Below are 14,709 nucleotides of genomic sequence, written 5' to 3'. Positions count from 1 at the left end.
ATAGCTTTACCACAATCACATTATATTGAAAAGGTGCTTAAAAAGTTTGATCTTTTCAACTGTATACCAACATCTACACCCATGGATCCTTAAATAAAATTAGTATCTAATGTTGGTAGGAAAATTGATCAATTGAAATATGCAAGTCTAATTGGTTGTCTTATGTACATAATGACTTGTACAAGACCAGATATTGCATATGCTGTTAGGTACACAAGTAATCCAAGTAGTTTGCATTGACAAGCTTTGAATAGAGTACTTAGGTACTTAAAAAAAACTATTAACTATGGATTGTGTTATAATGGATATCCTCCAATTTTAGAAGGGTATTCAGATGCTAGTTGGATTCCAAGTTTGGAAGATCATGCATCTACTAGTGAATGGATCTTCATTCTTGTTAGAGAAGTCATTTCTTGGGGTTCCAAGAAACAAACATGTATTAATGATTCCACCATGGCAGCAAAATTTATTGCATTAGCCACTACATCTAAAGAAGCAGAATGGTTAAGAAATTTGCTTTATGATGTACCTTTATGGCTTAAGCCAATTTCACCTATTTCTATACGTTGTGATAGTGAGGCTACTCTAGCAAAGACATATAACCAAGTATATAATGGAAAGTCTAGACACATTGGATTAAGACATAGCTATGTCCGACAATTAATCTCTGATGGAGTGATCACTATTAATTATGTGAGGTCAAGTGAAAATTTGGCAGATCCTTTGACAAAAAGTCTTGCTAGAGATGCAGTAAAAAGGACCTCAAAAGGGATGGGACTCAAGCCCATTAATTAAAGTCACCCATGATTGAAACTCGACTTAATGCTTGGTATAACGTCAAGTCTTGAGTTCAATGAGATAAAGTACATTATTAGTATGTGATTGTTAGCACTATAAATAAATCCATTCTAAGCTTAAAATGCTAGGTACCTGTAATGATAAGGGAAGGATAAGTAATGTACTCTTAATGAACCCATAACATAAATATGTTAGAGTGTTATAATTACGGGAACACTCTTGATGGGATCTACCTATGTGAGTGGAAGTGTGGCCACTTCTAGGAGTTCAAAGGCTTGGCTCTGACAAAACTCATGAAAAGAGGACATAGACACATGGCTATAATAGTGTCCCTAGATACTATGCATTGACTGATGTTGAAATCATTGTGTGAGATGTATTCGGTTAATCAAATAGAATAGTTGGTTTAAAGCTTAGTCTACCATGCAATTTCGATTAAAATTAACATGTTTTCACTAAGTGAAGGTTCAATTGTAAGATACCTTCATTTATGCAAACTGATTTCCAAGAATACCAAAATCTAAATATTTTGAAAATAGGGGGAGATTGTTGGAACATTTTCAAATATTTATAGTGTTTCAATAACTATAAATGAATGAGTATAATTAATCAAAAGTTATATTATTTGATTTTTTGAAAAATAATTATAATTATTTAAATAATATTATTTGAATAGTTATAATATTAAATGAATAATTACGTGTTTATTTTAACGATATTATTATTCAAAAAGACACCTATTGAAAGATGTCTCTATGAAGAGACATGAAAATTCCTATAAATAGGAATGAGATTTTATTTGAAAATCACACCAACAAATTCTAATATTCTTTTTTTACTTCATTTATTTTCTAATATTATTAGATTATTCTATAAAGTATTACTGCGGAAATCCTTTGTAGAAATTGAGGTTGTTGTTATACATTACTTAGTGCATAGTGGACTATTCTCATCAGTGTAAAACACAAATAATCATTGGCTTCATTGTATCCTCGAGGTTAATTTGCTTGGAACTCATTTGTACACTGAAGATAGGTGGGGGCGAATATAACCTTAAAGATAGTGGCTTGATACACGCCTTGGAGTTTTATCATATTTCTTCTTTTTTTGTTAGAGTTTCATTCGTGTGTTCGAGATTTTTCCCACCGAAGATTTGTACTAACAATTTTGTGTAAGGAAAAAATGTTATACCTTGCCTATGACTCATTTGTCGGATTAGACAACAACTAAATCAGCATGGTGAAGCTTAGGCTTATCACCTCGCCAAGAAAACAATACACCTCATGTAATCATCCTGTCATACCAAGTAAGCCCAAACAATCATTAAGAGATATATGGGGAAGAGTTTTTTATGGCACCTAATCCATCACATCTTGACTTGATGATCACGTTGTCTTGTCCCTCCACATCGACTCTAGCAATACCTCAATTGACATCCACCACTCTACCACTGCACTTATAATATAAGGAACTTAATGGATGGGACCCATGCCCAACTAGCTTCCTTTAATAAATACCTCTCATAACATCGGGGCAAGAACATGTATCATACATAGTCTACACTCTACAAAGAAACCTTAACCTTTTCAAACCACCATTCTAGCGAATCTATGCACTATTTACGGTGTGAACTACTTCCATTCTAGTGACTTTTTGTACCTCTTATAATGTGAACTACTCCCGTTGTACTGTTGGACTTCTTGTATAACTTATTGTTATAATAATTAACTTATCAGATCATTAAAAATTAACTATTCAATATATTGATTGAGAGTGAAATCACAACCTAAAAATTATTTTTTTATAATCTATAACACTATATTCCCATATCGAAAGAGAATTCAAACTATTTTGTTTAAATTTCTTTCACAATTTGAGTGGAACTTTTTATTCAAATTTTTATTGTGCGAAAACTATCGCATAAAATTTTATTCTTCTAATTAACCAATATGTCTCCTTTCTTTTTTCACGTTCACCAATCACAAAAATAATTATGCATGCATCGTGCAATAATTGCCTTGACAATTTTTTATTTTGCATGTGAAATTGTTAAACTAAATAATTACTCTTAAAATGCTAACTTAATCACTCCCTCATCCACTCTCTCTTGGTTCTCTCCATTATTGATACAAAAACCTAATTATAATGATATTTATTGTCTGAGATAACTACAATTTAACCTTTGTGACAAAATCTTGTTGCCATGACAACTTTTGGTTGTGCACTGATTTGGTGTATTTAAATACATTTTTTTTGTGAATTCAACTTAGCTGACGACTTAATTGGGATATATATACATAAAATATTAAAATAATATTTAAAAATCTAAAGAAATTACACCAAATATGCCCAAATTTTGTTTGATAAACGAAAAAAAACAAATTACTCTGATCAAATTATCTCATTGTCAAAATATAACATTTTTGTAACCCCTCAAACTAGGCCTAAACATTACGACCCAATCTAAGCAATTACATGGGCCATAGATATGGCGAAAATATTAGTTGGAGTGATTTCGTTCATATGTGAAAATAAGTGTTATTATTTCTTTTAAAAATGATGAGTTTAAGTTAAAAAAACTTTTGATAGAAATCCTTTGACATTATTTGAAAAAAAAAAACTTTAGTGATTTTTAAATTCAAATTCGATAAAGTGAGTTTGCAAAAGAAATGGTTTTTCTTTAATTGTTCAAAAATTTAATTAATATAAAAAGTCCAATTAATTCAATCCATAATTAGAATCCATGCAAAATATCCAAATGCCCAAAGTTAAAAATCCCATGCCACAGTACCATAATTTAACATAAAAAGTCTCAAAATAGCAATAAAGTCCATAAAAATCTAAATCATAAATAAAATACCATATGTTTATTTAAAAACATTTCTAAAAGCATCATAGATGACCGCATTTGAGTCATAACTACGAGGATTATCTGAAACACATAAGTAAAGTGGGTGAGCTTTAAAGGGTCCAGTGAGAGATGAGCACAAATATATATTCATATAAATATAAAAATATAGATCTCAACATATCGGTCATAACTTTCATAGATTTTAACACTGTCACTTATGCATGAACTTATCAATGCATATTTTAAAAACGATGCACATTTTTATAAAATTTCCTACCCATCTCCGTTACACACCAATATCGAATTTCCCATAACTTGTCCATCTGAAACACCATTTGTGGACAAACCACCACTGATTTGCAGATAAACTGTCACTGATAACACTTTGTGGACAAATTACCACATATGCAAATATACTACCATTGAAACACTTTGTGGACAAGCTACCACTGATTTGTAGATAAATCGCCACATAGTTCCACCTTTCACAAAACCCACCCCATGCATGTGATATGGCAATTTTACTTTTTAGTACATATGAATCACTTTTACACTTAGAGATGTGAACATGCTCACATAATCACATATCACTTAATAGTCACTTTTAATCACTTTCACATGCTTTAACATGCTTTCACATCAGATAATAGATCTCAATATTAACATACGCATATATAGATATCACATATTTATATCATCAAACGTATCACATAACCCATGCATCACATATCATGAGGATGAGATTTACACATACATCTTTGTCAAAGTTATAATCACATCATATATCATGCATTTCATAGAATTACTCGGTTAGATTCACTTACTTGGGTTCCCCTTGATGAGTTTTTTAACTCCTTTTCACATACTTAGTGTACTCACGATTAATTATAATTAATTTATTAATATAAAAAAGCAAACACATCACACACAACTAATAGTATTGAACCCACACCTTTTTCGTAGATCCAATATGCCACAATTGTAACATCCTGATTTTGGGGGTTAGAAGAATTAATGTTTGCGTGTAAGTTAGAGACTTTGAGGAGGTTTTTTTAATTTTCATGGCGAATTGGAAACAACAATAGGCCTAGTGATTTAGTGGTTAGGTGATCAGATTACTTTAGGTCTTGGGTTTGAGTTTGGAGGTGAGCAAATGGGAAATTTTATTTTAGTTTTTGGTTCCAACTTTTCTCTTAAAAAATGATTGGTTTATGTTTAAATATTATTGTTTTACTGATTTATTTTAATTAGATTTTTAAAGAAAAAAGGGAAAATAATCCCAAAAAAATTCTTTTCATGTTCTTTTCCCCATTATTTTCTTTTGTTTTCCCCAATTTTCAGTTTTTTGGTTTCTTCTTGCTTTTTTCGTGTCTCAATTCTCCTATTCTTCTTTCTAGTTTCTACATTTTTGTTATTCGTTGTTGGTCAAGGGTTGATTGTCCTTGTGTTTTCCATCTAATTGGATGTTGAATCGGGTAGGTTTTGTTTTTTGAGGTTAATGAAAGATTTACTTTTGTTTCTTTTATGTTGTTTAATTGAAATTATTATAATTTTGTTTATATGTAAAATTGAGTTTTCAGAATGGTTTTGTGGAGGCGAATTGGTCAGTTCTTGATGCTTGAGATATCGACTATCAAGTATGTTTCTGAACTATTAGTGGTTAGGGATCGTTTTGCTATTGCAATTCACGAAATTTAGTCAATTCAAGTGTGGTTTCGAGGCCACACGGGCATGTCCCGTACATGGATGGTTTGTACGACCGTGTGTTGCTGTAGAAATTAGGTTTTTTTAGTCACACGATTTGGGGTGTGCCACCCCGGCTGGACACACGGCCGTGTAACCTTTGTTTAAGGATTTTATCGCTTTTTGCATGAGCGTGTGCCTCAGACACATGGTCGTGTTTCTCAGCCACATAGGTGTGTGATTTAGCCACACGATCGTGTCCATTCTACTTCCTAAATTATGCTAAATTTTGTACAATTGCACAATAAGTTACATGGCCTGGCCATACGACCATGTAACTTTATCACACGGACGTGTCACTTTTTCACACGGCCATGTGCCTCAGTCATATGGGCGTGTCATTCTTTCACACTACCGTGTAGACCCCTCACACTGTTTGGACTCTTCCACACGGCCTGGGTACACAGCCGTGTGGCTCTGCTTTGCAGATTTTGGTCTGTGTTAGAAATTGACTCGTTTTAGTTCCTATGTAATCCGACCCTCGTTTAAGCCTCTGTAATTATGTTTGGGACTCCGTTACAGTTTGGATTCATGTATGTATGTGTTCTTATGGGGGTTGAGTTTAGTTTATCAGAAAAAAATATTGATGTGATACGATAAATGAGATTGAGTTATTTTCTTGTTATCGTTACTTAATGAATGTATACAAGTGTTATTGATTTTGAATTTGTTTGATTGAATATGTATCTCTGTTTCTATGAATCTGTTATTGAATTGTGTGCATTCCTGCATCTGCATAAAAATCTGGGATTTTGGTTGTGAAGAGAAGGAAGACTGATTTTGCAGTATAACTGTAATATTTCTGTATAGCGGTTTATCGCATTATATTATACATATGTCAGCTCAGCTGCATATTTTTACTCGAGTGGATTAGTTTCTCATTTGTGGTGTGCAAGGTGGATGAGCCTCTATAGCCCTAATGTGGTGTGCAGGGTGGACGAAGTGGTGTTTGGTTGGTTGGGTGGGTTTTAATGTTCATTGCTACATGTCTGAGCATGTTACATTGTATGAACAGCTAAATATGAATGTTAGAACATTAGTAAATAAATTTTTAAGTTAGTGTAGTAAGGTAACATGTATGTGATGAATCTGTTTAGTTTTTGTGTGTTTTTGGTTCGCCTATTTGCTACGTGTTTTGATATTGCGAGTAAGTTAATTCGGTAGAGGTTCCAAGTTGATGAATGACTCTGTTACTCTATTGAATTTTGTTATTTCCGTTCCAACATGATCTAATAGCTTAGTTTTAAAACTCACACTGACCTCGTGTAGCTCATCCCCTTAGTTTCCTCCCTTTTCAGTTAAACTTTGAGCTTGGAGGTTGGACTCGGCAAACCGGTGATCTTAGAATTTTAAAGAGTTTGGTTTAGTTTAAATAATACTTCTTAAAATTTAGTTTGTTATTTTCAATTAGTTTATAAGTAAGATTATATAAACTGTGGTATGGGTTTTGTGTTTGAATTTTTCGTTAGATTCTTTGATTTCAGTTTTGAACAGATTTTTTTGAAAATTTCGCGCATGGTTTTTAAGTAGTCTTTTTGCAATTGTTCTAAAGCTCACACGATTTTTGAGAAATGACCTATGGTCCTCTATTATAAATAAAACATGTTTTCAGTTGTATTTCTGATTTGAAATTTTGGACTACAATTGGAAAAAATTGACGCATTTTGAAACTGTTTAAGAAACATCAAATTAGCTTATTTCTGACTTGTTTTTAACACCAATTGAATTCCATTTGCAAAACATAAGTTTAGTTTTACTAAAAATTTCGTTAAACATTCAAGGAGTATGAATTTTGAAGACAAATTTGGAAATTCAATAATGTGACCTTCGAGATCTGATTGAAACTTCTGGGCCGGGTTTGAGGTGTTATAACAATCCCCTAGTAGTAATTTCGCTTGGATCTAAACCCGAAAGATGTATCTAAACACACAAATAATCTCTATTGGTTAGGATCCTCTGTGAGTGTTATACCTAATAGAGATCAATCATTTAAGTCCCGCCGATAAACTTACCCTTGATCTAACACTCAAATCCAACGCCTTCGCTCCCAACGTTAGTGATTTCCCAGATCGTTGTCTTTTGGTCCTTAAAAGAACAAAGGAAAAATGGTGTTAACACACGTAGGACATATATATATACTTAGTACCATTCGATTTAAGAGAAAAAAGAGAGAAGGGAATGATGCCAAAACTACTCGTCTACTTACTCTACTCGACTGACACAACGAGATCAGTGATTCGATGTTGAGATAATATGTTTAAGATTGCTGCCATTTAAATTTTTTTCTGTTGCTAAGTTTGAATAATTCTCCTTGACTATAGGAGATTAGATTTTTGATTTGTTTGCTATTTTGTTACCAGTTTTTTAACAGTTTTTTAGATCCTTTTTTTCTATTTTTAGCTTGAACTTTTGTATTTAAATAGTTGAGGTGCAAATCAACTAATATATTCCAGTCTTCAATTATTTTTCTACTTAAAACTTTCTGTCTCTTCTTTCTGCTTTAAATCTCTCGATCAACCATCAAAGTTTGAGTTCTAAACACCAACAAATTAGTATCAGAGCTGTTTTCTTGAGGGATCTGTGAGGTTATTTGCGTGTTAAAATGGAAGGAGGGTCGAGTTTTTCAGTTGCTGCACCACCAGTCTTCGATGGAGACAATTACCAGATGTGGGCAGTTCGCATGGAGACTTACCTGGAGGCTTTAGATCTTTGGGAACCTGTAAAAGAGGATTACGAGATCCCACCACTTCCAGCAAATCCTACTGTGGCACAGATTAAAGCACAAAAGGAAAAGAAGACAAGGAAATCAAAGGCAAAAGCTTGCTTATTTACAGCTGTGTCTCAAATGATTTTCACACGAATAATGTCTCTGAAATCAGCAAAGGAAATCTGGGATTACCTCAAGGTTGAATATGAAGGAGATGAGAGGATTCGTGGAATGAAAGTCCTGAATCTAATCAGGGATTTCGAGTTGCAGAAGATGAAGGAGTCTGAGTCAGTGAAAGAATATTCTGACAAACTTCACAGCATTGCCAACAAGGTGAGATTGCTTGGTTCTGAGTTGAACGACTCTAGAATCGTAGAAAAGCTGCTGGTCACTGTTTCAGAGAAATTTGAAGCCACCATTACTACCCTGGAGAACACCAAGGATCTTTCAAAGATCTCTCTTGCAGAGCTCTTGAATGCTTTACAAGCACAAGAGCAAAGAAGATCTATGAGGCAAGAGGGAGAGATAGAAGGGGCCTTACCTGTCAAGTATCAATACAACAACAGGTATAAAAAGAAGAAAAATTTTAAGAACTAGTCGACGAGTGGAGAAAATTCATCAGGCAATTATCAGAAGAGCAAAAAAGGAGGTGTCAAGAAATCCTACCCACCTTGTCACCATTGTGAGAAGAAAGGTCATCCACCATTCAAATGTTGGAAAAGACCTGACGCCAAATGCTCCAAATGCAATCAACTTGGACATGAAGTAGTGATTTGCAAGGTCAAATGCTAGGTGCAAGAAGTAGATGCACAGGTAGCTGATCAAGAAGAAGAAGATCAATTGTTCGTGGTTACTTGTTTCTCAAGCAGAGAATCAAGTGAGAGCTGGTTGATTGATAGTGGGTGCACAAATCATATGACGTATAACAAGGAGCTCTTCGAGGAATTGAGAAACACTGAAGTCAAAAGAGTGAGGATTGGAAATGGTGAGTACTTGGAAGTCAAGGGAAAAGGCACAATAGCTATTACAAGCTATGAAGGTACAAAATTTATTTCAGATGTTTTGTTTGTACCTAAAATTGATCAAAATCTCTTAAGTGTTGGTCAGTTGCTGGATAAAGGCTATAAAGTGCTATTTGAAAATAAGTAGTGCTTGATCAGAGATGATAATGGCAAATACTTGTTCAATGTCAAAATGAAGGGAAAAAGTTTTGCTTTTAATCCAATGGAAAAGGAGCAAATGGCTTTTAAATCCAGAGTTAGTGTTACTGAGATTTGGCACAAGAGACTTGGGCACTTTCACCATCGGGGATTGCTTCAAATACAGTCGAAGAAGCTGGTGGAAGGACTTACAGACATTGATGATGATCTACCTAATTGTCGAGCTTGCAAATTTGGGAAACAACATAGACAACCCTTTTCCTAAACAAGCCTGGAGAGCCTTGAAGAAGTTACAGCTTGTTCATACTGATCTTTTTTGTCCTTAGAGAATGCCTTCGTTAAATGGTAACCTCTATTACATAGCCTTTATCGATGATCTAACAAGAATGTGTTGGATTTTTTTGTTGAAGCAAAAATCAGAAGTTGCTGGTGTGTTCTGGAAATTCAAAGCTCGAGTTGAGAATGAAATTGGATGCATGATTCAGATTTTAAGATCTGATAATGGCAAGGAGTACACTTCAGAAACTTTTAATAGGTTTTGTGAAGAGGCTGGAATTGAGCATCAGTTGACGGCGCCATACACTCCACAACAAAATGGAGTCAGTGAAAGGAGGAACATATTCATAATGGAGATGACTCGATGTATGCTTCATGAGAAGAATCTTCCAAAAAGCTTTTGGGGAGAAGTTGCAAACACTGTTGTGTTCTTGCAAAATTAGATTTCAACAAAAGCTGTGAAGGATCAGACGCCATTTGAAGCTTGGTATGGTTACAAACCTTCTTTAAAGTTTCTTAGAGTGTTTGGCTGTTTGTGTTTCACTTACATTCCACAGGTCAAGTGTGATAAGCTTGACAAAAAGGCAGAAGCTGGCATTTTTGTTGGGTATAGCACTGTATCTAAAGCTTACAGAGTCTTTCAACCACACACTAGACGTGTTATTGTGAGCAGAGATGTTTATTTTGTTGAAAACGAGAAATGGAATTGGGAAGACTCGACCAAGACGAACCAAACTTCTAGTGCACCAAATCATTTTACCATTAGCAGCATGTTAAAAGAGCCTGAAGATGAAAGGCAAGATGTCTTGGCTGATGATGCACCTGTCAGAGGTACAAGGCTGCTCTCCAACATTTACCAAAGATGTAACATGGCTATTTGTGAGCCTGCAAGGTATCATGATGCAAAAAAAAAAAAAAGTCAACATTGGATGGCTGCAATGAAGGAGGAGCTTGCGATGATCGAGAAAAACAAAACTTGGGAGTTGGTTGATCGACCTCTGGACAGAAAGATAATTGGAGTTTGCAGCATCTAAGAAAGGAGGAGTGTTGAGATAATGTGTTTAAGATTGCTGCCATTTAAATTTTTTTCTGTTGCTAAGTTTGAATAATTCTCCTTGACTTTAGGAGATTAGATTTTTGATTTGTTTGATATTTTGTTACCAGTTTTTTAGCAGTTTTTTAGATCTTTTTTTTTCTATTTTTAGCTTGAACTTTTGTATTTAAATAGTTGAGGTGCAAATCAATTAATATATTCTAGTCTTCAATTATTTTTCTACTTAAAACTTTCTGTCTCTTCTTTTTGCTTCAAATCTCTCGATCAACCATCAAAGTTCAAGTTCTAAACACCAACATTCAACTTGGTGAAGAAATGGAAAAGCTTAATGATCTATAAGAATTATTTTATCCGTGAGTCTAAAATACAAAGTAAGGAATTCAAGTAGGAGAGTGGGGTAGGTTTGATCACTAGAGGAGACGGAAGAGATCTAAAAGAAAAGAAAAAGAAAAAGAAAACTTAACCAGCTACGGAGACGACGGTGGCGATGGCGATCCTATGACCAGAAGAGCGGTGGTCCAGCTAAGGGTGTTGGAAAAATAAATAATAATAATAAAGGTTCGGCGCAAGAAATGATGGAGAAAAGAGATAAAATGAGGAGAGAGATAGAGAAGGAAAGAAACCCGCGGTGGCGCGCGGTGGTGGTCATGGCGACGATGGGCGGCGACAGGGAAGAGAATGAGGAGGAAAAGCTATGGTGGCTAAGAGGTGCGGTGTTTGGTGGTGATAGGGTCGGTCACAGTGGAGGAAGGAAGAAAAAATGAAAAAGAAAAAGGTGATGGCTAGTAAAAGGGAGAAAAATAGATAAGAAAAAAAAGAATATGGAGGAGAGGGAGGAGGGGATAACAAAGAAAGGTAGGGAGTTAGGGAAATGAGTGGTCAACTTAGTCTAGGTTCAATGAACCACTTCTATAGCAATGGTGGGAAGAAATGGCAAAAGAGGGAGACTGGAGTAAAAGGGGATCGTGTTATGTCAACTTATGGTAAGTTTGACTCTTTAAAAGGGAAAAGAATCCTCCTAAACAGGGTAGCTATGGGGTGGACGGCAAGCTCATTATGCACATAGGAAATGATTTTTAAAAAATTAAATAAAAAAATGTGAACGAGGGGACTTAAACTTAAGACCTCTAAGATAACTAAGAAGTATTAAACCACTAAACCACTTCACTTCATTTTCTTTATTTTTGCGCTACTAAAGTAAAAATGTGGGATGTGACAACTTTCAACAATTATAATATGTTTAAAATGTTGAAATATATGGATAGACTCAGTAAATGCCTACTCGTTGAAACATTGTGACAGAATGAAGTGCTTTCATATTTGTGTTATTGACAATTTATTGAACCAAATTTTTGGACAATACTGATATTGTGAAATGTGTCTAGCCCATTAATGAAGATTGTATCATTTGGAGAAATACCTTAGGTGTATAAGATATGATTAGATTGAGTCTATCTAGTCCCTTGGATTGAGGATATTGAATTGGATTGGAACGTTGATATCTTAATTGTCAAGAGTCATTCTTTGCCATATTTATTATTATTCTATTATATTAAGGTAGCTTAGCTGTTGTTTGATAGGAATTGATATAGATCTTTATTATTTTAGCAAGTCTTGAAATATTTATATAATTGAGAAACTTGTATAGGTTATTGTACTAATGTTGAGAGTATTTAATTTGTTCAAATGAATAATTTGTGAGATTGCATTAGATTGTAAAACCTTTGTGTTGTGATTTGACATGCTAAGTTTATAAGGAATAATTTAGTCGTGCAAGTATCAATCTTTTAGGATACAAAAATGAGAAAATTGTCACGAGTGTGATAAATTTAGGTTCACTTGTTGTAAATATTAAAGATAGTAAATATTTTTCACTGAGTTAAACTTAGAGAAACCAAACCGCAAAAACAAACTCTATTGTTCCCTATTTTATTCTTTGTTTCACAATGGTCGAAGAATTGCCACTTCCGTAAGCACTTCTTGTGTGGTTTAGCTTGTGTTTGCAACTACTTTAAGGTCAACACAAAAGTTTTATCTTTCATTTCACATCGTACGAATTTTATAATTTTACTTGTACCATTGTATTGATTACTTGCACGATATGAATTTCTTGAGCAATATCAGTACAACAACAAGAACCAACGGTAGCAATATTATCTTCTCCAAAGAAAAGAAAGAGATAAAAGCCTAAAATCGTAGCGCTCGCGCGCGCGCGCGCGCGCACACACATATATATATCTAAAAAGAGAAATGAGATAGAGGTAGAACATGAAGAGGGGTTTTCTTGGTGACTGTGAGGCCGAAGAGTTCAGTCATGTCCAAGTTCTCAGCAATTTCACCATCAGGTAACTTCCAATCAAACCAATAGAGAAGGTTGGCCATCACATGCTCAATAGCAGCAACTGCAAATGGTATCCCAGGACATCTCCTTCTTCCGAAACCAAATGGGATGAGCTGGAAATCTTGACCTTTGAAATCAATGGAGCTGTTCTCGAACCTCTCTGGGATGAAATCTTCTGGGTTTTCCCACCATTTTGGATCTCTCTGAATGGCCCATGCATTGATCAGGACTGTGGTATCGGAAGGAATGTCATAACCTCCCAACTTAATACTTGAAGATGTTTGTCGAGGGAGCAGAAGAGAACCAGCCGGATATAGTCTTAAAGTTTCTTTGAGTACACACTTTAAGTATTTCATTTTACTTACATCTTCCGCATCCACCCTTAACTTGTTTCCCACCACATTTCTCACCTCTTCTTGGACCTTTTTCATTGCATTTGGATGCTTTAAAAGCTCAACCATCATCCACTCTTTTGTGGCTGTAGAGGTATCACTTCCTGCTACAAACATGTCCTGAGATTATCAAAAGTAAACACTTCAGATTAAACCAAGGCACAGAAAAGGACAAAAAGAAAAAGAATGAAAACAATGTTGAATAGTAACCAGTAAGATAGCTTTGATGTTGTCTTGAGTGAGGTCCATCTCATACATGCCATCCTTTTGGAGTTGCATAAGGATAGATACAAAGTCCTTTTTATTGGAAACTTGGTAATCAGTTTCAAAAGCTTTATGCTCCTGAATTACTTGATCAAGGAATGCATCCAATTCCGCAGAGACTGCTTTCATACTTGGAATATATCCAGTAAGCACATCAACCCACCTCAAGTAAGGAAACATATCGCCAATACAGGAACTAGTGAAGAGAATCGACAACCTTTTAGCTAACTCCCCAAACTTGGTGCACCCATCTTCTTCTTCAGTTGTGTGACTAAGAATACATCGAGAAACTATGTTACTCGAAACGAACATAAGCATGTCTGTCATATTTATAGACTCTCCTTTCAGACAAGCACTGCGGATTTTGTTGATAAGAAGTTCAACTTGTTCATCTCTGACAAACTGAAATGAGTGCAAGCTTTGGTGGCTAAAAAGCTCAACAACACTGATCTTCCTAACTTGTTTCCAGAACTTATTGTTGGGTGCAAAAGCCATATCGCCGGCTCCGTAGAACAAGATATCTATAGCAGTGGTCCTTGGTCTGTCGGAGAAAACACTGTCATGGTTCTTCACAATTTCTCTAACAATGTCGGCTGATGAAACCACTACAGTTGGGTTATACCCCAATTGTAGAAGTAGGAGAGAACCATATTTCCTAGAGAGGTGCCGGAGAGAACGGTGGGGAAGTTTGCCAAGCTGATGCATGTTGCCAATAAGTGGTAGCATTGGAGGTGACGGTGGCAAATTCAGGGTTTTCCTTTTTGCTAGTTTAAGCCAAATTAACAAGGAGAAAAGGAGAATCAGAGATGAAAACAAAAGATTGATGGAAAGTTCGGGTACGTTCAGGAGCTCCATTTCCAAATCTAATGATAAAATGCAGTCACTACTTTGCTCTGTTTTTATAGCCTACAAATGCTTGCATCCCTTGTAGCTTTATTTTCACCCATCGTCTTGGCATCTTCTACTAACAAAAACAATTGTCGATTTCAAATGAATAAAATATTTTTAAAAAATCCAAATATTTATTGAAAGAATAACAACATTTACAATCCAAAATGGTATAGAATTAGTAAATCCCCACTGATTTAATTCGTTGTTGTAATTTTCAATAAAATTCTATTTT

The 14,709-nt window shown here is 34.9% G+C and overlaps 1 protein-coding gene across 1 annotated transcript; it reads right to left on the bottom strand.

The window, feature by feature from the left end:
* Nucleotides 1-12,604: 12,604 nt before the first annotated feature.
* LOC107915771 (cytochrome P450 71A1) lies at nucleotides 12,605-14,497 on the bottom strand. Its single transcript, XM_016844928.2, has 2 exons — nucleotides 13,533-14,497; nucleotides 12,605-13,442 (listed from the first exon to the last, which is right to left on the bottom strand). Exons 1-2 carry the CDS (start codon nucleotides 14,439-14,441, stop codon nucleotides 12,828-12,830), a joined length of 1,524 nt encoding a protein of 507 aa, XP_016700417.1. The 5' UTR covers nucleotides 14,442-14,497; the 3' UTR covers nucleotides 12,605-12,827.
* Nucleotides 14,498-14,709: the final 212 nt, after the last annotated feature.

The sequence above is a fragment of the Gossypium hirsutum genome, chromosome D10, assembly GCF_007990345.1.
Source record: "Gossypium hirsutum isolate 1008001.06 chromosome D10, Gossypium_hirsutum_v2.1, whole genome shotgun sequence".
NCBI classification, from domain to species: Eukaryota; Viridiplantae; Streptophyta; class Magnoliopsida; order Malvales; family Malvaceae; genus Gossypium; species Gossypium hirsutum.
This window is presented reverse-complemented; position numbering and strand designations above follow the sequence as displayed.

Bases quoted from the DNA above. Each gene is read 5' to 3' on its own strand.
- LOC107915771 (XM_016844928.2), bottom strand. From the start codon at position 14,441: ATGGAGCTCCTGAACGTACCCGAACTTTCCATCAATCTTTTGTTTTCA. The intron at 13,443-13,532 runs GTTACTATTCAA...TGATAATCTCAG, and splicing joins ACATCAAAGCTATCTTACTG to GACATGTTTGTAGCAGGAAG.